This window comes from Mastacembelus armatus, chromosome 15 (genome assembly GCF_900324485.2).
Source record: "Mastacembelus armatus chromosome 15, fMasArm1.2, whole genome shotgun sequence".
Classification (NCBI taxonomy): domain Eukaryota; kingdom Metazoa; phylum Chordata; class Actinopteri; order Synbranchiformes; family Mastacembelidae; genus Mastacembelus; species Mastacembelus armatus.
This window is the reverse complement of record NC_046647.1, coordinates 13547687-13575216: the sequence shown is the minus strand read 5'-3', so window position 1 is coordinate 13575216 and position 27530 is coordinate 13547687. Positions and strand designations below refer to the sequence as shown.

The 27530-nt window shown below is 38.0% G+C and overlaps 2 protein-coding genes across 2 annotated transcripts; one reads left to right on the top strand and one right to left on the bottom strand.

Annotated features, from left to right (window-relative positions):
- Window positions 1–778: 778 nt before the first annotated feature.
- On the bottom strand, window positions 779–19192 carry prim2 (DNA primase subunit 2). The gene is made up of 14 exons (XM_026308466.1): window positions 19110–19192; window positions 18112–18264; window positions 17886–17998; window positions 17110–17204; window positions 16868–16988; window positions 16191–16286; window positions 15219–15356; window positions 12687–12754; window positions 11277–11349; window positions 10761–10946; window positions 5514–5640; window positions 5215–5297; window positions 3304–3372; window positions 779–1541 (listed from the first exon to the last, which is right to left on the bottom strand). Exons 2-14 carry the CDS (start codon window positions 18257–18259, stop codon window positions 1314–1316), a joined length of 1545 nt encoding a protein of 514 aa, XP_026164251.1. The 5' UTR covers window positions 18260–18264; window positions 19110–19192; the 3' UTR covers window positions 779–1313.
- Window positions 19193–20106: 914 nt separating this feature from the next.
- Window positions 20107–24859, top strand: rab23 (RAB23, member RAS oncogene family). Its single transcript, XM_026308462.1, has 7 exons — window positions 20107–20514; window positions 22653–22886; window positions 23537–23622; window positions 23909–24065; window positions 24201–24283; window positions 24362–24454; window positions 24531–24859. The coding sequence occupies exons 2-7, from the start codon at window positions 22732–22734 to the stop codon at window positions 24662–24664; spliced, it is 708 nt and encodes a 235-aa protein (XP_026164247.1). The 5' UTR covers window positions 20107–20514; window positions 22653–22731; the 3' UTR covers window positions 24665–24859.
- The last annotated feature ends 2671 nt before the right edge of the window (window positions 24860–27530 follow it).

Sequence of the window (27530 nt, the reverse complement as noted above, 5' to 3'; positions counted from 1 at the left end):
CAAATCCATTTGAAAAAGATAAACACTATCCTAGTCAACTTCCTGCCCACTGTCTAAGAAAGTGCCAGCTTTGTCAAATGTAGTCATGCTCTACCAAATATTAAACATCAAGGGTCTCTTGCTGACAGCAGCCCGGCTGCGCACTGTTATCCAGTTGCCTTATTATACTGAATAAATCCTCTCTATGTCAAGCACCATGCTTGGATTTTAAGACCTAATTTAATTCCAGCAATGTGCAGCTCTGGCAGAGGCCACGTGTTTGCGCTCTGACGTTACATGGATGAGGCAGTGATGAAGTGTGTCAGAAAGTCTTGAAACACAGTAGCCTGCAGAGAAATATGCATTAATGCTATGACTTTTTTTTTTTTTTTTGACACCTTTGAGGACAATAAATTAGATTTAAAATTAACAATCATTAAATTACTGAAAGTGCTTTCTCTCAATTATTCAATATTTCTTGAAAAATACATTTGCATTCATAACATTCAGGGCTAAACTCTATAGTGCCTCTAATTTGATCTAAAGTTGGTAATCTTGCAAAATACAAAGTAAGACCAGAGATGCCTGTACTTCCTAAAGCACCAAGATTAGAGGAGCTGCCAGAGTTGCCAGTACAGAAAGTTCTTGACTTTAAGAAAGCCATCGTTTTTCAGGAATTGAGCTGAAGTTCAAAAAAAAAAAAGGGGGGGAAATATCTCCTGACCATGACTGTTTTGAATAAACTGCATTGTGTGCTATAAGGCATTATTCCAAGGCAGCATAATACAACTGCGGAAATTGTTTATTTTCATCCATTCTCCTGCCACCATTCATCTATACTTTTGCCAGCAAATACAATGACATTGTTCCTGAGACAGCTGGGAAATGTTCTAGTCATCACCTCCAAAACTGCATCCTTGCCAAAACACTGCACTGAGAGTGGGTATAAGCCATCTGAGTTCAGACCAGAGTGGAAACAAAGAAAGAAAACAAATCTAGAGTCTACTTTTAACAGCAAAATGACTGCAATGTAATGTCATATTAACAAAACTTTCTCAAGATAGAAACTTTGGTGTGATGTTAGGGTTAGAATAGTGTCAGATAACAGCTGACTCAAAATGTGCTGCATCTGGAGTGGACTTTAATGAAAGACCAGTGATCAATGAAAGTTTACAGATATGCAACTTTAATACTTGGCATGTGAGATAGGGACTGTTAAAACATTCGACTTAAATCAGATTTGCGGATGCCCTAACCACAAGACCTCACATAAAAGACATAGATAAGACATTTATAAGAGGAGAAAAAAAAAAAAAAAAAAAAAAAAAAAAAAATCAGCCATCTTGAAAGAAAGAGTCCAGATCTTCTGTCATCTCAACCAAATCCTGAGAGGTGTTTGCTGCTGCCTCTCGCGCTGCAGCAGGTCGTCTGGCGGCAGAGTTTTCCTGAGACCTCTGTGACATATCCATCTCTTTCTTTAGGTCCTTGCCTCCACCTAAAGCTTTCTGGCTCTCTATGAAGTACTGGTTGGGGTGGTTGAGTGAGAAACTGCCGTCATCAATCTGCACAAAAACAAACCAAAAAGTATAATAACAGGAATCTCCATTTTCACTGTAGTGGCAGGTAGCACTGACTGATTCAATGTCACCCTTTCTAAGATGGTCATAGAACATCTGCTTCATTGAGGATGTGGGAGGATTTGCTAATATACTAAGAATTTACTAATTTATTAACAATAATGAGGTCTTTTACAGGCACATTAGTGAGCTAAAGCCCCAGTTAACTGTACCATCAGTGCAAAGTGAAAAGATGAAAGGCTATTTGAGGGGGGGGGGGGAAAGATTACTCATGATGAGTAAAAATCTATGCACCAATTAACAGAACACCTCATTCTGTGACCTTTTCCATAATTATTGAACAATTTCTACAGATGTTTTCAAACCTTTCAAGGAGTATGTTTGAAATTACTATGATAGATTTGTACACAGTCACTACAAGAAAAACCATCATAACGTATCTGCACAGGGCTGAAAAGGTTGTTGAGCAATACTGATTCTCATAACACACTTCTGTTAGATCTTTGCTTTCATCAGGGAGCAGCTTTGTGAGAATATTAATTCAATGTGTATAAATTGCCCTGTGAAGCAAATTAGTTCATTTTACACATGAGAAGATGTCTTTTTGCAGAAGATACAAAAGATGTCTTTTTTTCTTTTTTTTTTTAAATCAATTGTTTGCAGGACATAAATGTAAATGTACACATGACTCCAACATTTGTTATTTAAGTCAATAACCAGGCAGCAATATCCAAGTAGCCCTGGACTGTACTGTAACAGACATCACTGTGTCAGTCAGCAAACCTGTTACCATGTATTATCACTTACCATTGTCCCATAATTGTCACTTGTGGGCATTTAATTTCAAAAGTTGCAGAGGCTCGACAACAGCATCAAATCAAACTTAAATTAATAAATACTTAAGTAATTATTTCAATTAAGACATTAATATTTAGTGATTAAATTACCAGCAAAGGATTGCTGTAATTAATAACCTGTTATAACGTACTGGTGTATTATTTAATGGCATGGGTGTCACTGTCTGAGGGTGTGTGTATTTACTTTTGATCATACTGAAACTGAACAGCACACATTTTTTCTATTTTTTGGAAACACAATGGCATTTTAAGTGTTTTTTTTTTATGATATTGTTTTAAAAGACTGATGTAAACTATTCTTTTTCACAAAGTGATTCAATATCTAAACTAAAACAACTAAAAAAATATTCGTTGAGTTACACTGATTCCTTAAAAACAGTCATTCTCTTAAAAATATCAAGAATATTAACTACATGGTATCATATCTCCCTCATTAAAGAAACTCTGCAAAATGATTTCCCCTCCAAAAATTAACTACTCAGAACTTCAGACATCATACATCAAGCTGTGAAAATGCAGAGAGTGACAAAGACTGGAGCATGTGTTTAATGATCGCCATGTGCTGTGTGAGTTTAAGACCTTGTTTATTTCTCCCAATCATTGCTGTCCTCTTAAACCAGGACTTTGAGTGTGACTGAAAGTGACGATGACTCAAGCATACAAACTTAAACAGATTAAAATAAATAAGTATCCACAGGGGACAAAACAGATCTGACTGCCATAATAAACCTATAAAAATTAAGTGGCTGTGACAGCCAGCTAATAATGGACAAGATGACAGTCGTGGGTCTTTTGTGAGTCTTCATTCATGAGCTATGAGGACCAAACCCCTCTGCCCCTGACACAGGTAGCTCTGTTTACTGCCCGCTTCAAATTAAACCTGCACTTACATTGTGTGTCAGCTCAAAGTACTTCTGGCACGCCAGCTGATAGTGCATTCCTTTAACCAGCTCCATGATCTGCAACAAAACAGAGGATGGGGGAAAGCAAGACATTTCAGGTTAAGTAAGGTAGTAAGTCTGACTGGCCTCTCCCACCAGTAGTCTGCTACACCTGAAACGCTGATGCTACTCTTACAGAAGATACTGTCAATTTTTGATGTTGCAGCCATGTATTCAATATAGTTTTAATTGGCTTTTGGTCAACTACCCAAACAAATATCCCTCATAAATCATAATGACAACACATCCTTCAGGAAAGCTTTGCAAATGTAATGAAAAGAGATCACAGGCTTTTTCTGGGGTAATTTAAATATTCATGCCCTGAGTAAATCTTTGGAGAATAACTGTTGCCAATAATTATACCTGCAAGTCTTCCAGTACATCAATTTTCCTGTTTTTTTTTTTTTTTAACTCCCTGGTTTACAGAGGCTCTGCAAAGTTGAAAGGGGAGGGTGTGAGCAGCCAGTCTGAAACCCAGGCTTTGGTTGGGTCACATAAGGGCTCTCACATTCTTGTACTAAACCCACTGTAATGTTAGCATGACTGCATAGTCAGGGTGACTGACCTGCTGAAAAATAAATCCAAAGTCTTCAGCACTTGCTCAGAGAGAGACTCTTCTAAGGAATCTGCCTGTATTTGGCTCCTTCATTATTCCCTATATTCCTGAAGGCTGCCTGCAGCGAGATACTGCCACCAGCATGCTCAGCACTGGAGCTGTATCTGTGATGAGCGGTGCACTGTCTCAGCCAGATATTGCAGTTTTTATTATTCTGTTTAATGGAACAGCAGGAACATTTGCAAAAATGCCCACAAAAGACTGATAATAAAAGGAAACCACTGGCTGTGCGTTTTATTTTCTATTCAGCAAAAGGGTGGATATCACACTGATGTGATATTAGCACTTCACTTTCTATTTGTAAACTTAAAGGATTAGAAAACATGCCAAACATCACTTGATTACACTGTACTGTTACTGCCTAAAATACCTTTGCTTTTCACATCATTTACAAATAAGCCTGTGATAAACTGCAGTAAGACAAATCACTATGATTTTGACACTTGGGTCTACAGGGACAGGCAGAAAAATCTGCAGATATTCTTTGAGAAATGCCCTGATGATTTTTTAATAACTTTTAATTTAGTACCTCCAGAAGGTCAAGGTCTTTACTTGTCCTGCAAATTTAAGTTTTGTTAGCATCACCATGTTGTCATCTGTGGTTTTGAAAAATATCACTATCCATATCACTAACTATTTAAACGATCTCCATGAAATAGTGACTGTTGATCCATTAACCTTTCAACTAGCACCATCATCAGGTCATCATTGTAAATGTATCCAACATTTTTGTTTATGAGCAACTAACTGTAAATGTCATAACAGGCTGGGTTCTGTCATCTGCCTTCAAAGGGGTTAGTGTTAAACCTGTGCTGCGACTACTTTCAAATGGTGTATTTTTATACTGTATTTTATAGATGAACCTTGATCTTTAACATTGATCACTCTCAGCTAATGAAGGTGTAGTGGTAGTAACATTTGGCAGCTTGTGAATGAACTGATTTTATAAACTCACTAACAAAATGTTTATTTACTGCATCACGTGGGATAAGAGGAGAAATGGCAATGAGAGGGCTGTCTGACCACCGGAGAACCCTACTGCAGACCTGGGGTCACCACCCCTGATCCTCGAGGCCCACTGTCCTGCTTGTTTTCCAGATATCCCTGCCCTACACACTGCAGATTACCTGGATCAGGTGTGTTCAGCCAATCAAAAACTGGAAGGGCAGGGTTAGTTGGAAAACCAGCAGGACAGTGGGCCTTGAGGACCATGGTTAGTGACCCCTGCTGTAGACGACACCCACCTGACTGATGCCACTGGGAGGCACTTTGTAGAACTGAAGCTTCTGCTTCAACAGCTCTGGATCACTGTGACGGAATGGACATCCTGCAAACATAAAATAAAAAATATTCAAATAAAAGGATATATAAATATATAATATGCAACTTGGAAGGACATTTGAAATACTAGCATGTATGTAACACTTTAGAAGTTTCTACAGTCTGTGTTATAAATCCAAGCCAAGTACTTCAACATCCTGATAATGACAGCTGAGCAGCTTATCACATGGGTAATGACTTCTTCCAACAGCCATGAACTCACCATGATGGTCGCCTTGGCTGGGTGGGTTTGACAAAATCACCTTCATGCAACTGTAGGGGGTGTAGTCTGCTCGCTTGCCTTCTTTGCCAAACATGTGGCGGATGCTGTAGGCATATGCTTTGTCAAACTTCAGTGAGAGAACGAGAGAAGAAGGGAGATAGGACGAGAAGGCATTAGTGAAGATGAGAGTGTAAGAGGGACAAGGTTGGGGTGAAAAGAGACATGGTCATACATCATGTCAGCTTTGACAGGGTGTTTTCCTCAATGAAATATGGAGCTATTAGAGAGAACCTGCTGTAGAGGTGTCGCCACACTTGAGATAGCTGAATTATGGATATACAGCCACCTTTTACTCTCATTGCTTTTGCCCCTTGTCCTGCAGAGTACATTTTATAATGTACCAAAGTGCTTTAAATAAAAGAACAGATGTCTGAAATGGTGCACTGTACAATCTTGGTGTAAGTATTTCTGTTTTATACTAACTACTACACTACATTTCAGAGGAAAATATTAAACATTTTAGTCCATGACATTTTATTTCACACCTAAAGTTACTTGTTACCAAAACACAGTGTACACGATCACACTTTAGATGTCTATGCTGTGCAGTTCCACTAAACACATATTATTCCTTTCAACGTCTGATAGTGGGATCTAAACTATTTGCTGAGCACAAAGATGTCAAACTATCCAACAGTGTTGGATAAATGACTGGACTAAACTAACTTACTATATGTAAAATATCAAAAATTAACACCACCTCAAAGAGCTATAACAGCAAAAGTATTGATTGAGTATTAAGAATCAAATTAGACTGCCTTATATGAAAGCTAATCCATTATCTTGGGTTTTTGGATTGCTGGTTGGATAAAATTGGAAAATGGAGAACATCTGATTTTAAAATATTATGATGGTTATATGTCTGACATTTCATAGACGCACGTTAATCTTGAAAAATGATAACATTCACATAAAAGTATTCACATTCTGATTAGGATATACAGTACAACAGAATTCATTCACAGGCAGACTACACTAGGCCTTACATAACCCCTTTAAATGTATCTGTGACCAAACTGCAGCAAGGTTGAATTCAACCAAACCATGTCCCCGATTTAATATCTGGAAACGTCTTTATATGATCTCCCAAACAGCAAAACATCAAAGTCAAGGGCACAGGTGAACTGTATCAATAAACTTTAAAGTGCCAGACATCTGAAAATGCCTTCACGATACATTCTGTCCAGTTTGGTCTGAACTAAAAAAAAAAAAACCCTTCATACTTTTTGATGGGGGTCACATTATAAAATCTTCATTGTGAACTCTTTTTATACGTACAATATTTCTCTGCAGCCATTAAAAATGAATTACAGGGACCCCACCTCTAAAAATCAAACTAAAATACAGAGTGTGCTTCGACGATGGCAGAACACAATCACCATAACTGCACCCATCATAACACATTAATGTTACAATAAAACCCTTGAAACAGCTAATGTGACAAACTGCAGTGGCGATTTAAAACCCATAAAATCTTCTTTAAGTACAATAAATCAAATATTAATTATGTAGAGCTTTTACGGATTCAAGAGACCATTTCTTGATTTAAGACCCCCCTACTCTATTAAAATGAATCTTGGAACTCCACTGGCACTAAAGTGTCTTTAATATGTATTATGTGAAATAATTAGGACATTAAAAAAAATCCTATGTGGTCTAAAAATTAGACAAAGACTGAGAGATAAGATATTAAACTTTCATTTCCTTCAGGTAAAACTGAGGTTGTCTGAGCTTTATACCAAAAATGGTTATTAAAAAAAATAAATAAGCAAACTGCCATTTCACATACACTGGTATTACTTACATATACAGTTTGTTCTTAACTTGTCCCATTGTTTACTCATATCAAACACACCTTCTCTACATATGTTTTCAGATCTTATTCTAATCACCACCTGCATCTCTTTGCTTTACATACGCCTATATAAACTCTACACTGTAACACAGTTGACCTCCAAAATGAGGGACTTCAGAAAATCAGTCTAAACACAAACATAAAAGATGCATCTCAAGGCGCAGAGCCACATCTTGGGCTCATGGGGCTACATCACTGTAACATCCCCCCACACTCTAGGACACATTCACAAAAACCTGCGGCAATGGAGACAGAGAAATAGGACACAATAAAAGGGATTACGTACGTGTGTGTGTATGTGTGCATGTGTGCAAACTTGGCATGGCTTCTTAAGCTCAGTCCATAGTGACTGATGTGCCTGTAGCTCCAATCCCTCTTGTATGTAACACCATTACTACAGTTTTTAATCTGCACTACAGGCCTTTTCACATCCTAAAAAACAACAAAAGGTGAAGGCCTATAAAAAAAAAAAAAAAAAAGTGTAGTTTGATGCAGCAAAAAGAAGAATGGATGCTTTTTAAAAACGTCAATTGTGTACTATATGCACAGGCAGAATTCTGTATGATTATTATATTTTTTTGTAAAAGCAAAACCATTGATATCTTTTTCTACTAACAAGTCAAAGTGTCTGCTGTAAAAAAAGGTTGGCTATATCCCAACAAATACAGACTTTTTTTAAAAAAAAAAGACTAACACCACTGTCAATTGATTGTTTGAACTTATACATGAACACAAAATTTTAGTTTAGTGGAATTATATCAGTGCTAGTGCAAACTACAGTATGTAATGGCAACACTGACTCTTTCCAGCTTCAGACATAACTTTGGTATTTCCTTGCTGCAATTTCTTGTTATTAATCACCCAACACATCTAGCAATACAATATATCTGTGATAAGCTAATATCAGCCATGTATCCAGCTGGTCCAAGTGTACATTTCTCAGTGAAAACCAATTAAATTCTGCTAGGCTCAATGAATTCCTACCTCTTAATGAAATACTAACCTATTACCCCACTGAACATTGTCTTAAACAGAAGGGGAAAAAAAACTATAAAATTGTCTCTCTTGGATCTCTTCAAGAAAAAAAAAAAAAAAAAAAACAGAACAAAACTTTTTTTTTAAGGCAGACAAAAAATGCTAATGGTTCAGAGTTGTTTTTTTTTTTTTTAAATTAGCTTTCGGGCTACTTTCAAAATGTGCTGAAAATACCAGTGATAAAAAGAACATGGTGTATGCTGGTAACCAAACTTTAGGAGTGGTTAATTTTAAGTGTCATCTAATGAATCTCTTCAATTGTTGGCAGACATCCCAGAAGAAGCCAAGCCCATAATGTAAAAAAATGATGTCATTTAGTAGAAATACATTAACCTAAAGTTAAAATCTGTAAAACAAGCAGTTCAGAAGTAGTCCTACCCTAAGGCCATACAATACACTAAAACGTGATGCAAATACACACTCCTCCAAATGAATAGGCCAACTTCCTAGGCAAGAAAAATGGATAGATCCAGTTGATTTCATCAATTCTGTCTCTCCCTCTAGTCTAATATTACACTGCCTCTTTCTTCAGGCCTCCCTTTCGGCATCACTGCCTCCTATCTTTTTCTCTGTGCCCATCGCATACTAATGAGTAGGTTTTGTGCAGCCTGCCACAAAGTGTAGTCTCTGACACAACACATACATCACTGTGAGGGCTGTGATCTGGTCAGCACCGTTCTGCTGCCTCTGCTGTGGAACAAGAGCTGGGCTTTGTGCAGAGCCCATCACACTGTCTCTGGGAGCCTGTACATAGAAGCCACCTCAGAAACAGCGCACCAGAAAGAGACATAACATGTATCTACTGTACCATGGGCCACTTTACTGGGGCCCAACGACAGACTAGGCCAGGAGAAGTTGAAGGTAGGATGGACACTCCCTTAGGCTATAATCACACATATTTTGCTGTGCATGAAAAACTGCAGGGTGCCAACGCAGCGGCTTTCCTGATGACACCATATTGCATTACACAAACAGTTTCAATATATCCAGATATTTTCCACATGCTGCTGGGTCGCTTTGATGGAGTGCAGTTGTGCTGGACCTGTTCAATATAGAAAACTCAGACTAAACTCTTGAACTCGCTCCTATTCACACTATGTTCACTGCAGGTTTTGTACATGGCTTCATGTTTGAACCCATATTATTGTTGCTATTAGCACCATACAAATTTGGGCCTGGCCAACCAGATCCATAACAATGTACTTTTTTCCTTATATTTGCAAAGTCTTTCTTCAGCACTCAGCAGAAAGATGTGAACAACCTTAAGGATTTTTGTGCGTCATTCTGGTCAGAATTCTTAATGTGCTTCCTAATTACCACTAAAATCTGAGGCACCAATAAGAAACAGAGGCTCAAGATCACTACTCCTGGGCACATTGTCTAGCTGATGTAATACACACCCCCAGAGTGGAAAGAGTGCAGACTACCTGGAGTGACAGGGATGGAGGAATGGCTGGGATGCCAACCATGTGATCTACTACTACAAATCATTATTCAAAGACAACATGGCTTGGGGATCAAAGTCCATACACTGCAGTGCTGGATCTCTGTTCAGCACAGCACTATTAAATGTTTTCTTGGCACTCACCTCCACTCAATTGATGCAGCCTCTGTTGACAAGCACTCAAAAAATGCAACAGACTTGTGTGCAAGTCGTGTATGGTTGATGTTTATCGGGTCAGAGGGCTGCTCAGACAGGCAGTATTTTAATCTTTCACTTTACAAATACAAGTGATAAAGTATAAAACAGGTCAAAACAGCTTATATAGCTGCTAAGACTTGTCTCTTAACTGTGTCACTGTGTTATGAGATGATGCTGGTCTTATATCCCTATCAAGTAGGGCTGCTACTAATAACTTAAATTATGAATTATTGTATAAATTAATCATTTGGTCCATAAACACCAGAGAACAATTTCCCAGATCCCTCATCACATCTTATTGTGTCCATCCGACAATCTTTATGCTAAGTGAACCAAACCATCACTTTATTATCAAAACAGTTCATTTTCTATTTGCCTGCAACTAGTCAAACAATAAATATGGACATCATGGACTGAACTTGGGTTAAAGTTAAAGTGTTCATATATTATGCAAAACTGAGTTCTGAATAAGTTTATTGTATTGCCAGGTACAGCAAAGAACACTTTACAGTACTAGGAATTTGTCTTCATGTCTGGTGCAAACATATATACAGATATGAAGTTAAATGTGATCTTATCACAACATATTCCTAATTAGATGTATTAAAAATGTAAGTAAAGAAATATTTTAAACCAATAGTGTTGTCATCATTACCTTGTCTGCGTCCACTTTGCCTCTTATGAACTCTGACCTCCAGAACTGCAGAGCCTGCTCCAGAGAGAGGCCAATACCTTTGAGGAAGAGGCCATACTGCATACGGCCGCCATGGCGGAGATGGTGGTTCTCTCTGAGAGCTTGATGGAGCTGCCTCATGCAGAGTGGGAAAGACTTTCCTGAAAGCTGAAGGCAGAAAACAGTTCACCACTATACAAAATTAGGCAACTATAATTTATGGGTAACTTCAACTTCTTCTCTAGAGTTTCTCATAGTCCCCACCCCTTTTTGCATGTTGCATGTTTGTACAGGCCACAAGAACAACTGGTTTGTACAACTGCTTTGTGCTCAAGGCCCAAATGTCACTGGTTGGTTAATACACATGTTTATTGTTTATTTATAGTTTTTTTCCTCCAGAATCACAATACAAAATATAATTTCTCCCCATTCACACCACCCATTTCCCAGCAAAATGACACCTTGACATTTGAAGAATAGATTGTCAGTGCAACTTACTGAATCAATTTGTTCAAGAGAGATTTTTCCAACGTTTTTCTGGATACTGTAATCCTGTCCCACATAGGCATGACTGAAAAAAGAAATATGAGAAATATATCATGACTGTGGCAAATGACACTGATTTCTTTAGTAAAATTAATCCAGTTTCAGAGCTAATCAGGACTGTCATGAAAACTAGTCACACACATTTTCTGACATGATTTCTTAAGTCAAATCAACAACAAGACTTCAACTAAAGACCACAAATTAAAGACTAGAAGCAGCTAAAATGTAAACTTCAATGCAATAATAAAAAGGTGACTATAACACAGCCCCTGTAACCTCCTTCAAAACAAACAGCTAAGCCTCCACCAGTTTAAGTCCACGACTTTGGTAATCCATTGGATCTCGCATGGCTCTGCTTCACATCACATTGTGTTTCCCCGTTCTACAGAGATTAGTATCCTGCCCACTAATCTCAACAACCTGCCCACTAATCCACATCCACAATCAGGCACCATGACTTCTTCCACCCCTATATTCATGTTCTTACTTTAATCTACAGTAAGATAAAAGACCTTGGCTGTGTTCTGGGCCACTCTGCTTTGCTATTGAAGCTGAAATGAAGTCTGCTATTAAGCTGCTATTTAACATGAGTGTGTGCTGCCACTGATTCACATTAACATTGAACACATTAAAGGATTTTTGCAATACGCCCTCTACATGAGGTTTTGCCTTTGCAAATCAGGTTAGCAGTAGTTCTATTGATAAAACATGATAACTATATGGAGATTCTAGATGCTTTTGTAATGAATAACATTTAAATATGGTAATTAAAAACTGATTAAAAACATTCAGCTCTGGTACAGTACCTACATAGATGAAGTAGACAGGTTTGTATTCCATTTTTGGCAAAACCCAAACTTCTAACACATTAAGTTAAGCAACACCTTTTACTTACAGTCTGCCCATATTGCTACACAGAGCAGGTATTCCAACCACATGGAATTTTACTTATGAGGGCTCTGTTTAATCTGTTATTCTGACTTTTAAAAGCCACCTTTTAAAAAAAACATAGACTACTATAAATCACTTTAACAACTACTGAGCGAAAACATGGCCCCGACACCAATACCCGTACCAATGCAGAGATATAATACAGTACATGACGAATTGCAAGAGGAAAAGAAAGGAAAAAAAAATGTGTAGTGAATTTTATTTTTACAATAGAAATAGATGATGCTGCACATCTAGTAAGGCGCCATAAGTTCACACAACATCTGGACTTGTCTATAGTAACAGAGTGGGTTGACTCAGACTAGCCCCAAGCCTTCAAGCCTCCTTGGTGCCAAAGATCAATCCTGTTAAATCTCTTTTTCAGCAGAGTCCTTGCAAAATGGCAACAAAGTTATTAATCCTGCTGCTTACCTGAGGTGGTTAAGGAGAGGCTGGAGCCGTTCATCAGAATGCACTGCTGGTAGTGAGCGGGCTGTCAACTGCAGAGGAGATGGGCATCACATGAGTAATGGTAAGTAGTGCAGGTCAAAGGATTAGTCTATCACTGCAGGTTAAGTGCAAAGATTAAGTACCAAACAAAACAGTAATTATATAACACCATGACTTAGTAACTTTAACAGGCCCAAAAAAAAAAAAAAAAAAAATCCAAATACTATATTACTATAACAAATTACTACTTAATGACATATACACATTTTTATTGTCTGAGTGTTGTTTCTGTGAACTGGAAGCTTATGACACCAAAACAAATTCCTTGCAAGTATACTTGGCAATAAAGCTCTTTCTGATTCTGATACACACAGTCTAAAGTCTTGAGATTTATCAAAAATCTCAGAATCATGTAAACAACTTAACCAAACATTGTAGTTTCTATCTAAAACACTTTTTCTTTGTATATCCTGTCTCAGTTTGAACAGAGATATGAACGTTTTCAGCTGCGATTCTGACTGTGTGGTTACATTTAAGAGCCACATACACAGACACACACACAAAACATTTCTTACACCAATAAATTTATAAACATGACTTCAAATGACTATTTCAATGGCTGCCTTATGCATACACAAAAATGTTTACTGGACTATATATCTGTTAAAATGAACATCAAACCCATAACTGGACTCCTACAGAAAAGCAGTTTTCAATTTCATGCCTTTTTAATGACACATTTTCTGTAATGTCCCTTTGCTGTCCCCAGTGGAGAACAATACCTATTATAGTAACACAGAAACAGTCGCAATGGCACAGTTACAAGAAAAATAGTTTTGGTGCGTTATTCCATTCCAACAGTTAGTGGGCCGGATAATTACCAGGAAATGGGGAAATAGCCGAACTGGACCAAGGTGTCCTTTTTAATTTGGTTTTCATTTCTAATTTTGAAAAAAATATGTCCTGTCCTGTGACAGAGGACGTGTTCAGGTTAAAGCCAATCAAGCACATGTTGCCCACTCTTTCAACTGAGGGTTGTAAAGTAAAATACTGAGGATTCTTCATCTAACCTGCAGAACAGTGAGTTTATTAATGCCTCAATTTGTCAATAGATTGTTTAGATCAGTGGCTAAGCAGAATCCACTCTTCGTCATGAGCACAAACATTAGTTTAAAACACTGTGATTGAAAGCGACTGCTCAGATAAATACAAGGCATGAACGTAACATAACAGAACAAAATGAACTTCTGTTGGTACTGCCAAAGAGTTTTCATGAGGCAAGAGTTCGCATGAGACAATGAACTACCAACTCTAAAGAGAAAAAAAAAATGTGCAAAACAAGTGCAGAAGTAACATATACTAATATACCCTATTTAAAATTGCTGCATAACATAAAAAACTAAGAGGTCTATTTTCAACAGAAGGTGAAACCAGTTATATTTCCTCCTTTGATGAAGACAACATGGACCAAAGAAGAACCCCATTGTGTTTATTCTGATTTACCTGTGGTTTCCCCATAGACACTGTGTCTGTATTATGATAAAAATCATAATACTAAGATGATTACTTCAGCTATAGAATTCATACATTTTGCTGATAAAATAAAATACATAAACATAAAATCCTCATGAAATCAAATTATATAGATTACAATTCCAAGAACAGCAATGATTTGGAGGTATTTCATATTTCATCATTCCTCTCTGTGACTGGAAGTCACCTATATTGTACATGTCTTGCACCTCATTAATAAATCAACCCTATTCATAAACAGTACAGTGCCACTGCCTATGTTAGTTGAGCCTACTTGTGCCTGCTCCCTAGTCAGGAGGTCTCACCACAACATAACTGAACCTTGGTTGTCTCTTTGCATGTATTATAAAGAATGCCTCTGGTTCCCAAAACATCATGTTCAATGTCCCTCAGGGCATTTAATGCAATGCACAAGTATGCCAATACTGTGCCTTCACAGACCCCCCTCCTTCAGACTTTAAAAAAACATCATGCCTGTAGGGACAATAACCACTTTCATACTTGCTGGCCCCACTCTCCCCTCCAGACATTTTATGTCATGTGTCTGCATACTTATTCCCCTCATTTGAACCCTGCGTTTCCCCAGTTTCTCTTGGGGCTTTGAAGGGAACAGCCACAGTTATATTCTTATGGAACCAGTCTTACTGTTTTTAACAGAAACACAATGTGTGTGAATATATACACAGTATATTTGTGGATGTATGTAGGTATTGTGCAAAATTTTATAAAAACTATGTTTTCACTCTATAGATTATGAATGTAGATCTGAGCAACAATAGAAATTATGTCCATGTTGCACAATAAAGTGCACAAAACCTGAATGGGTTTGAATACTTCTGAAACCAATCTGTTCACATCATAAACTATGAAACAGGGCTCAGGTCATGTTTCTCCAGCACACATTCATCACCCTGATTTATTACGTAAAGTACATTATTCATTTCATCCTTTCTAGAATAGAGATAAGTTGCAAACACTTACTGCAAGAGCTTTGGATAGTCTTGTGCGAAAATCATTGAGAACAATAGTGACAATGTCCTGGTGAGGGATGTACACGTATCCTGCTTTGAGGTACACTTTCCTTGTTCGCACTAGATCCAGAGCATCTTGAAATGGAACCTTTAAAATAAAAGAAATGGAGAAGAAAAATGTCAGTGCATTTAAAAGACAAATTTCTTAATATTCTGTCTGCATGCACGGGAGGTGTCTGGATGTTAAGGCCAACATTTTGCCCTTTACATTTATTCGTGAGCTGTTCAATAACATGAGTAATGATTTACTGTACTTTATTGTCAGAAACAAGTGTAAATTGTAAATTTAGATTCCAGGAGCAGGCCATGACATTTTCCACTTTGCTTTTCATTTTGTGAATAGCCAAATTATAGCTTTAAATCCTTTTAGCAGGGAAAGGTTGTAACAGTGATCTGTTCAGAGATATTTTTCAGCTACATGAAGATATAGATTAAGCAATATTATGCCAAAAAAATTCTGAAGATGTAAAAGTATTCACCATAATGATTGACCTTAACTTCATGTTAAAACTGGTGGAACATCACTTTAATAGAGTTACTGTTTTTTTTAGACACTAGGTAGGTAAAATAAATTTAAATTCAAAATTCAAAAACAACCAAAAAAAAAAAAAGACTGGGAAATTACTGGAGCTTTGGGGTGAACTGTACAATAACTAAAGATAATTACAGTGGTGAGTCTGATGTTTATTATACCACTTTATGATTGCCTAAAGATAAGGTTAAAACGGTCATATATTTAGTGAAGTTCTATTATTCTGAATACTAAAGTTCATGGTATTACATATACATATACATGGTTCTAAAAGTCTAATTTACCACATGGGAACCAAAAATATATACAGCGTTAAATGATGCTGTCCTATGAAAACATAAGCACTTCAAACTCTTACGAGGTCTCAAAGGAAAGAGATGAGTAACTCACTTTGTAGAAGTCCTGATCCTCCACAGTTATTCCACTGACACCATAACTGGAGTTGACAAGTTTATCCAGCAGAGTCTTCTTCTCCTCGATACTAATCTGAAAAGTTATTGATGAGGATGATGAATTTCAGTGAAGAGCGGCAAAGGCAGAACTGTGTCAGTGTGAATACATTGAAGGCTGAGCCTCATGGAAACCAAACATCATTTATCAAATGAATGCACAGTTTCCACCCTTGCTTGACACATTATGTATGGAAGAATTATTAAATAGTTTTTTCTCTGTTTTCCTTTCAAGAATTCACCCATATCATATAAGAACGTGCTGCAGTGCCTTTCTTGGGTGGACCTAAAGACCAACTTTAATGTACAACAAAAAATAAAGACACTGTTATTTTACTATTATTATTTGCATTAGTGTTTCTAAAATAAATTCTTTCAGCTTTTTAAAGGAAACCTTTAACATGAATGTAATTTGTTACAGTGAGCAAACAGCTCCATCTAGTGAGCATACAACTGAGGACCATGACATTGTGAAGGAGGGCAGCTTGTAGTGCGCTTGTTAGCTTCTGGCCTCACACTACCTGCTCTGTACTTGATTTGGGAATGTAACTCATAAGACAACTCACTGAACAGTTAAGAAATAAAAAAAAAAAAAATAAGAGACTTCTGAAAACTTACCGTATCATACTGCAGATTATTTCTGTGCAGAAATTCAAGCTTTTGTTTTGGCTGCAAATCACTGAAGCGGTAGCGGAAGAGATCAACTTCCTGTTGTATAAACCAGCGCCTCAGATCTTCCCTTTAAGATACCATTGAAAATAAACATTTATTTAGTTTTGTCTGAACTACATTCACCCTTCTATTGTATAATTAATGATTAATCTGCTTTATTAATTATTCTAAAGGAATGAAACACTTACGTTTGGCAGTAGGCGAGTCTGAGAATGAAGTGGGAGATGTAGTCTTTTCTTCGTTTCTCATATTCATTTGGTGCATTCTGAGATTTTCTGTCATCCTTAATGTTTAAAGCAGTTGGTAAATGGTAAATGGTCTTATACTTGTATAGCGGTTTTCTACACTAAAGCACTTTTATACTATTTGTCCATTCACCCACTTGCTCACACAAACGCTCACACATTCATACACCAGTGGAGCAGCCACCGGGGGCAACATGGGGTTCAATGTCACTTCAGGACGAGGTAAGGCAAGGATCGAACCACCAACCCTCTGGTTCATGGTCAACCTCCTGAGCCACAGCCGCCCCTTACATCTGTGCTTTTGTTCTGATGATTGAACTAGAAAGATTTGTCTTTCCAAAACTTGAAGAGCTGGTTTTAAGCAAATAAGATTTTGAGTTTGATGTCATATAATTTTAAGCTGAGTTTATATTATTACAATATTTTATTGGCTTATTTAGTTTCTTTGCTCATTAGTGCTTCATAACTTTTGGTGTCTTGTTTAGTACATTTTTAATTGCGAGGAAAAAAAATCAAAACATCAGATTTAAAAAAAAAAAAAAAAAAAAAGAGTATTTTGTACTCCAACTACAGTCATGTTTACAGTACCTGTGACATCTTTTATTCATTCAGGCAAGAGCAATTCAGTTTTATTTTGCATCCTCTGCATCCCCGTTGCCATGGCTACCTGTACATGTAATTGTTAAAACTGTTTTGATGTACATAAAGAAAATACTCACAATGTCAAGCCTGTGTGGGAAGTTCAGGTTTTTAGACTCATTCTCCAGTTTCTTTGTATACTGCTCTGACAGTTTCACGTAGCTCACTCCCAAATTCTCAACGGTCTTCAACACTGCAGTGGCAAATATCAAATATTTTAATCATGCTAGCAGCAGGAAAGAACAATGCGCCCAGCTCATTTCACCATTTAAAGATCATTTCAATGACATGTGACTAATGTCTTACATTTCAGTCTGTCCACAGCAAATGTCTCGAATTCAGAGAGAGAGATGTTTTCAAGAGGAGGCTGCCCATAGAACTGAAGAGCATGTGCATAGAGGTCTGTCTGAGGGTTGGCAATGTGTTTCTTTCTTCTGCCGCCAGAGAACAGCATAGTGTCTGATAGTAAGGGAGAAATGAAAGCTTTTTTGTAGCACCACATAATTGGAGATAAGGGGTCCCATACTGGCATATTTGGTGCAAATACATTTTCCTTTTGTTTTCAGAATACACACACAGTGAAGTGCAGACAAGTTTTAGCTCCAATCCAGGTTCAAAAACAGGCTGCACAACAAATTTCATGTATGAATCCAGGGAATAAAACATGGTATGACCTGAATAAAAGAATTGGGTGACCTGTTCAGTCTTTATGAACTTAATACCACTAACAATAAAATACCACTAACCTCATTTGGTCTTACATGACAAAACATAGAAAATAGTAAACAAGTAACCATACGCCATGACCAGTGACTGACTTCATTGCTGGCTAATAAATACTTCAGTAACTTTATATTTTACAGTTGTTGTACGCTTATTTACATCAGTAAGGACAGAATTAAACTCGTTTTTTGGCCTTTATCGCCAATAACAAAAAAAAATTATTTATAAACTTAGACTAGAAAAGCTGTTTTGACCAAATTCATTTAAGGCCTGACGTTACATTACCATAACATTATATCCAGTATGGCCACCAAATCGAGCAAATTAACGAGTAAGAGAGCTTCACCGTCGCTTTGTTTCCATAAAACTAGTTGTACCGCCAAGGGACTAGCTAACTAGCTGGTCAACAACACATACCACCTCCTGCATTATGGGAGCTACTAGCTAAGCTGACCGACAGTCCTCAAACCACAGTGGACACAGGACGAAAACGGCCCAGCTCACCAGACTAACTTATCTCACGACATATGAACCCACTGCCGCGACATTTATGTTGTTATGTTGTCATTACATTTACTCACCGATTAGACAATAAAACTCCTTCCTCGAAGACCTGTCCCGCCAAACAAAGTGGGCTGGTCAACAAACGCGGGTAAATGATGACGATTTCAAACAATCCAGGAAGAGACGCGCGGTCTTAACGTGTTGGCACTCGTTTAGTTGTTCTGCCCGGCCCGGTATGCTCCCCTTTGATGCTAACGCTGACCTCAGTGAAAAGTTTAAAAAACGTTTCTCACCTTTGTATGAATGTTACAATCCAAAGGTTAGGAGGTTTCGAATTAAATAAGATTTATGCATATGTTTTTTCTGCGCCGCCCAGAGAAATGGGTAAATTTACAACTGTGCAACATAACAAACGCACCCTGAACACGTGGGCTCACCCATAGACTGAAATGCCGATTTTTTTCCCCCTTGAATAGTATAAGTAGCTCGTTATATCGGGAAATTTCTAATAAAACTTAACACTGTATAGAGTTTGTAAAACCATGGTTGATCCATGAGTAGGTGTGTCAACTTGCAAAGTACACTTCTGATGAACATTAACATAATATACTTTTTATTCCACTACTCGAAGTTATTTGAAACTTTTTGAAAATTTTAAAAAACGAATAAATAAGTATAAAAACATGAGTTATGAGATACAGAGCTCAGATATACGTAGCCTATATCCATACAGTATATTAATTACTAAAACTACATCACCCCCTCTGCAGATATTGAAGGTAATCTATCGATTGCTGCATCAATACTGACTATATAATAATCTAATATAGAATTATTAAATACAGGGCCAGATCAAGCTTGTATAACACAAATAACTCATATTACAGCTGTGGAGAGAATAGTAATATCCGAAAGAGTCTTTATAGATGCTATTACATTACAAGGACTTCAACATTTCCAGTCGTGACTTTAGGACTACAAATGTTCCCAGCAGCCCTGCGGCGAGACACGTGTTTCACGTTGACACTCACGCGTTGTACACTCTTTGGCTCTGCTGCTTAGCAACAAGCATTAGCGGACTAGCCAGTTGCTTGGTTAACGTTGGCTAACGCTACTCTCGTGTGCAACGTAGGTAGGTAGCTCAGACGAGGGCTCGCTGAGAGATTTTTAAAAAATGCATTTTCATTTGGCCGATGTCACCGATTTTACTAGGTTGTCGACGCAAATGAAACTTTATCTGCCGTGCTGATGCGGAGAGCATTGTGTTTGTGCAGTCATTAGCTAGATAGCTCTGACGGGTGGAGTAGAGGGGTCTTTGCTGTGGGAAAAGTGGCTAACCGTAGCTAGGCAAACTTAGCACCGGAGTCACTAGCGTCCCGTCTCTCCACAGCGAAGAGCAGAGGGAGACTGAGGATATGTGATTGTGTTTAATCTTGACTGGCTGACTCATCTCATGTTGGCAGACGCTGGATGATTTTACAGGTAAGGAATAGCTCACTCTGTTGGTTTGCCAGTGTTTCATCCTCCCAGACCAACAGGGGCTCCTTCATTCAGCTTTAACGGACTGTTACATCAGCCGTGGCTCGGTGCTTAAAAACCCTATTACCAATTGCAGTTCAGCTACTCATATCTTGAACAAAGAAGGGAGTTTTATTTTGGCTTATAATGCAAAAAAAAAAAAAACTTAATTCACTTTACAGACGCTGGAAATAGTGCGTTACCTGCAGCACTAAGCATGACCTGAAAGGTGTAGCTGAATTTGATGACAGTGTAAAATCTTTAAAATCATCATTCCCTAAAATATTGGGTCTACTCTAACCGTGCCAAGAGGCCTGGGTAAAGTAACTCTAATTCTAGCTAACTCAGTGTGTATTAAGATGACTCACTGGAAAGGAGGTGTATTATCTTCGACACACTAAACAGAGTTATATCCTTAGTTTAGTCTTTTTTCTTTGACAGCAATTACAGTTAGCTACATTCCAGATTCTCTTAGGTCTCTAAAATATGTATGTAAATATTTTACCTGATCCTGTCTGATCATACCTGTCTTGTTTTAAATGTGACATAAATGTTATTGCGGGTATAGGAAATTATCTGACTGATTACTGTTTATCTTACTGGTGCTGATAGTAATGGGGAGTGAAAGATGTTCAGCTGAAAACTTAGTCAACACTAGTCATAGTGTATTATCATACTGTTTAAGATGGTGTGCTGCTCTCCGAGTATAACTCATGTTGTCATGCTATAAATCTACAGACAGAGTACAGAGCCAGTTTTACTCCCCCCCACTCTTCTGTGACCCAAAAACAAATTTCATGTACAAATCTAAAAGTGATCGCACTGACATGTAAGAACTGTAAATGTATAACTGGGTGTGTTGGTTGAAGTGGGTCCTGAGTCTTCAATTAAAATGACTTAGAACAACTGTAGCTCAAGAGATGTGTAAATATAAAAGGTACAGTTTCCTGTGAGCTAATAGAAAACGTCACCTCAAAGAATGTATGAATAAAGAGCAGACTGTTTTCAAATCTTGTCTGCATGTTAAAACAGCTGCTATACCATTCAGCTCAGTTATAGATGATGAATAATATCTTGTACTGCAATACGTATCGTGACTGAAATCGAGACTGTTGGACACCACAGTCTCACAGTAGGTTGTCAGTGTCCACTGGGAACAGCTTTCTCACAATATGTTGTTTAGTATTGCACTCAGCAGCTACACACATATAGCTGTGGAAGACCCAGTTGCTATGTAGAGTCTACTGCTGTCAGTGCTAATGGAAGAATAAACACATTGCACAGTTGCTGCAAACAAATCACTCCCTGTAAAATTTACAACAGTTAGTTCAATTTGAGCGTACATAATATTTTAAAGGATAATTACAGACATCTGGTGTATAAAGCCATTCAATACAGTGGCTACTAAAATCTTGTGGTAAGCTATAGTGGTGACAGTAATTAAATTTCAAATTTGACAGGCTATAAAAATTTTAATGGGATACTTTTGTGAGTTTCACATTTTGCCAAAGGGAACTACTTTGTTTTCAGAGGGTAGTATTTAAATTTTTTTATGTTTATTCAGCAGGACTGAGAGGAAGTTTTATAGATGCACAGGTCTCAACTATGAATCAGTTCGCTGTTTATCACTGGTTTAATTTAATGTCTAATTAAAGGCTAAAGCATCTAGATACAAAGAAATAAAGGGATTGCAACTGTTTCTCTGATAATAGCAAGCAGAAATACATGTGAATTTACTGAAGAGAAGCCATGTTGGAAAAAAGCTTGATATTACAATTCTTGCATAGATGTTTTCTTTGTGAATTCTGTAAATTATAGACTCATAGAAAATTATAGTGGCATTAAGTGTTTTTTCACCAACACAGGTCAAAAGGTTTATTCGAAACCAAATGTTACCAGCTGTAATACAGTAAATTGAGTTTATAACTAACCATGACACAGTAAGAAATTTGCACTATTATTAGACTATTAGACAGAAGTGGAAAACTGAGGATGTGTTATTAGACACAAGAGATTATTTGAGTTGCACTCTTATTGCTGTTTGTGGTGTGCTTTACCTGAAGTGTCTAAACATGTGCCACACATCACGTTTATGCTTTCAGGTGGTTTATGTGCTTGTGTCACGTCACTGAAACTACTCAGGTGGGTTGGAACTGAGAAAACCAGCCGGACTGTGCCACCATGTTGGAGGAGGACATGGAAGTGGCCATCAAGGTGGTCGTAGTCGGCAACGGCGCTGTTGGAAAGTCTAGTATGATCCAGCGTTACTGCAAGGGCATCTTTACTAAGGACTACAAAAAGACCATTGGAGTGGATTTTCTGGAAAGGCAGATATTGTAAGCAACTTGTTTTATTCATTCTTATGCCAGTTATATCCTGTATCTTGGTCCTTGGCTTATGATAGCAATGCATGATTTGCATTGTCTGGGGTCTGGGTCCGACTGCGGACCTGTGCCACAGGTCTCCTCCTTCCCTCTGTCTCCCTGTGTTTCCTGGCCGCCACTGTGCAATTTACTGTAAATAAAGCCAAGAATAAGACATTTTTAATCTCCAATAATGAGGACATTGACATTTTAGCAGTGATAAAGACATCTGTTTTAGGTTAATACATTTGTATACTATGTATTACAGTACTTTTATGTTATATGAATCCATTCATCCATCCATTATCTAACACTTCCCCTGTGGAAGGTTATAGAGGCTGGAGAGCTGGAGAGCTGGAGACCAGCTGACATTGGTGATAGCAGGGGTATTCACCCTGGACAGATTGCCTATCTATCACAGGGCTGAAACAGAATATTTTAAATAGTTGGCAAAGTCATACTTACTTGATAAGAACATTTATTTAATTAGGAAACAGATAAATGTTAAAATGTTTTGTTACAAAGTACAGATGTTAACATTTGCAATAGTTAGTAAATATTTCAGAAAAAAACAACATTACTGTACTGGATAATTTCCCCTCATTCACTACTCATTGTTTTAGTGTGAATGATGAAGAGGTCCGACTAATGCTGTGGGACACTGCTGGCCAGGAGGAGTTTGATGCTATCACAAAGGCCTACTACCGTGGTAAGATCCCCACCTCTGTGACAAATATAACACTGCTGCTTTGGGTCACTGACTTCACTGACCTATGAGGTTATGTTTTTATTTGCCACTGTTTTTCTGGTTTAATGGCAACGTGACATTCAACCAAAATTTATGCTTTGGCAGTTAAAGCACATGCTCTGGCACACATACTGCTGTAAACATGTCTAAAGAGGGGAGCTGAATTGTGTCATATCACATAATTCATCTGTTGTGAGAGATAACAGCTTGAAAACATGGACTGATGGTGTGGTGTCCTGCATTCTAGGTGCCCAAGCATGTGTGCTAGTCTTCTCTACCACAGACAGGGAGTCATTTCAGGCTATTGATAGTTGGAGGGAGAAGGTGGAGGCAGAGGTTGGTGATATCCCCACAGTTCTAGTGCAGAACAAAATTGACCTCCTGGAAAAGACTGTTATAAAAAAGTAAGTACTAGTTTATTTTGTGTTAAAATACAACTGGAAAAGTAGCAATTAAATATTAAGGACAAGTACTATTGTTTGTCATTTGTAAATAAAGCAGCATAACTTAGATGTTTGTTTTTTTTACTTGCATTGCAGTGAGGAAGCAGAAGCTTTGGCTAAAAGGCTTAAGCTGAGATTTTACCGAACTTCAGTGAAAGAGGACCTTAATGTTAATGAGGGTGAGTTACTGCACGTTCTAATGCACGTCTCATTCTGGATGGTATTGTCATAACGTCTCTGCTGCTCTCTCTTTTCAGTTTTTAAGTACTTAGCTGAGAAGTATCTTCAGCGACTCAAGCAGCAAACAGCAGAGGAGACAGAGGTGGTCCATACAACGAGCAATAAAATAGGTAAGCAGTCTTTCTAGACATCACCGTTTTTTATTTAATAGGGTGACATTACTCACAAATTGTTCTTTTTCCAAAGGTGTTTTTAATACCACAAGTAGTAGTGTCTGCAACCAGAGCTCCAGCAACGGCAGAGAAGTCATTACTTTGCGACCCAACAAACAAAGGACCAAGAAGAATAAAAATCCTTTTGGTGGTTGCAGCCTACTCTAGATAGAACCATTTCATTTTAGTGGCTCACTCTTGCTTCAAAGACTAGATTGGTCATTGTTGTCGTCTATGGAGGTGGCCACATTTAGAGACCAAAGCCCAGACAGTGGGAAATACAACTTAGTACTCCTTGGGTGTTTAATCTACAGTGGGTATGGAAAGTATTCAGACCCCTTTAAATTTTTCACTCTTTGTCATTGCAGCCATTTGCCAAAATCAACAAAGTTCATTTTATTTCTCATTAATGTACACTCAGCACCCCATCTTGACAGAAAAAAACAGAAATGTAGAAAATTTTGCAAATTTATTAAAAAAGAAAAACTGAAATATCACATGGTCATAAGTATTCAGACCCTGTGCTCAGTATTGAGTAGAAGCACCCTTTTGAGCTAGTACAGTTTTTCACACCTGGATTTGGGGATCCTCTGCCATTCTTCCTTGCAGATCCTCTCCAGTTCTGTCAGGTTGGATGGTGAACGTTGGTGGACAGCCATTTTCAGGTCTCTCCAGAGATGCTCAATTGGATTTAGGTCAGGGCTCTGGCTGGGCCAGTCAAGAACGGTCACAGAGTTGTTCCAAAGCCACTCCTTTGTTATTTTAGCTGTGTGCTTAGGGTCATTGTCCTGTTGAAAAGTGAACCTTCAGCCCAGTCTGAGGTCCTGAGCACTCTGGAAGAGGTTTTCTTCCAGGATATCTCTGTACTTGGCCGCATTCATCTTTCCTTCAATTGCAACCAGTCGTCCTGTCCCTGCAGCTGAAAAACACCCCCACAACATGATGCTCCCACCACCATGTTTCACTGTAGGGATTGTATTGGGCAGGTGATGAGCAGTGCCTGGTTTTCTCCACACATACCGCTTAGAATTAACGCCAAAAAGTTCAATCTTGGTCTCATCAGACCAGAGAATCTTATTTCTCATAGTCTGGGAGTCCGTCATGTGTTTTTTGGCAAACTCTATGCAGGTTTTCATGTGTCTTGCACTGAGGAGAGGCTTCTGTCGGGCCACTCTGCCATAAAGCCCCGACTGGTGGAGGGCTGCAGTGATAGTTGACTTTGTGGAACTTTCTCCCATCTCCCTACTGCATCTCTGGAGCTCAGCCACAGTGATCTTTGGGTTCTTCTTTACCTCTCTCACCAAGGCCCTTCTCCCACGATTGCTCAGTTTGGCTGGACGGCCAGGTCTAGGAAGAGTTCTGGTCGTCCCAAACTTTTTCCATTTGAGGATTATGGAGGCCACTGAGCTCTTAGGAACCTTGAGTGCTGCAGAAATTCTTTTGTAACCTTGGCCAGATCTGTGCCTTGCCACAATTCTGTCTCTGAGCTCCTTGGGCGGTTCCTTCGACCTTATGACTCTCATTTGCTCTGACATGCACTGTGAGCTGTAAGGTCTTATATAGACAGGTGTGTGCCTTTCCTAATCAAGTCCAATCAGTTTAATTAAACACAGCTGGACTCCAATGAAGGAGCAGAACCATCTCAAGGAGGATCAGAAGAAATGGACAGCATGTGAGTTAAATATGAGTGTCACTGCAAAGGGTCTGAATACTTATGACCATGTGATATTTCAGTTTTTCTTTTTTAATAAATTTGCAAAAATTTCTACATTTCTGTTTTTTTCTGTCAAGATGGGGTGCTGAGTGTACATTAATGAGAAATAAAATGAACTTTTTTGATTTTGGCAAATGGCTGCAATGACACAAAGAGTGAAAAATTTAAAGGGGTCTGAATACTTTCCGTACCCACTGTATATCCCCACATTGAAATTGTTTTTGAGTCAGCCCTGGACCTCCATCAGTGACCTGCGCACATAACCTCTACATTTGTACTCTCATGGGTCCTCCATGTGGTTGCCTTAAGTAAGAGCAACAGCTGCAGTCACAGTCTGTTGTGTAAAGAATTTAATGATACCCCAAAAAACTAACCAGGGTTAGTGTCTGTGAGTGTAGGGGGTTGTTTCCTTTTGTGACAAGGATCTTTTTTTTAATTATAACATGATATATAGTCTTCTCATTAAAATATGTAACAGCAAAGGTTGAACTTTTTCTCTGTGAAAACTCTTTCTTGCACGATTTTCACCCATTTCTCTTTGACAATTCAACAGTGTGATGTGTTTGCATGTATTGTGGAAGATGGAACAGATTATTTGGAATCATATTTTTCTAACACCAGAAAGTAGATCAAAGTATACTGTTTGCCATGGACAAAACACTGTCAAATCCAGAGTTAATTCTCTGTGCAAAAAGTATTTTTGTACAAAATCACAACAGTGTTGACATAGTGCCAAATTTTCTCTTGTACACTTAAATATACACACAGTACACTTAAATATTAACACTGCAGTGATCTATATGAAGTTAATAGAATATGCTTCAGTGTATAACCAAATATCACTAACTGTATGAGCAAGAGTCCCTTAAATGTCTACTCACAGTCCACTGATTTACTCACTAGGATAAATTATACTCTGAGTCATAGTACCTCAGTACTCAGTCAAATATAGTACAGTGTTTGATTTTCTGTTGTTGACATTTTACATATTTCATAATTAACTGTGCTTCTCTGTAACTTCAGTACAGCTCATTCATTGCACTCATTGCATAACCTCAGAGTCAGTAACATTTGAAACACTAGAAATGGTACAATATTTTGGTTTAGTTTTTGTAGTATCTTATCAGCCATTATTATTTTGTAAATATCATTGTGCTTCTTTAAATGGGAGAAAAGGAATTAAAACGACTGAAAGCTCACTGGTCAGTAGGTGAAGGTGTTATGAAAAGCTGACCATCTACCACCATTTACTGCTGAAACTCTTGTGTATCTGAATATGCAAGAAAATTCAGTTTGTTCTCTCTATGAGGGTGCGCCAAA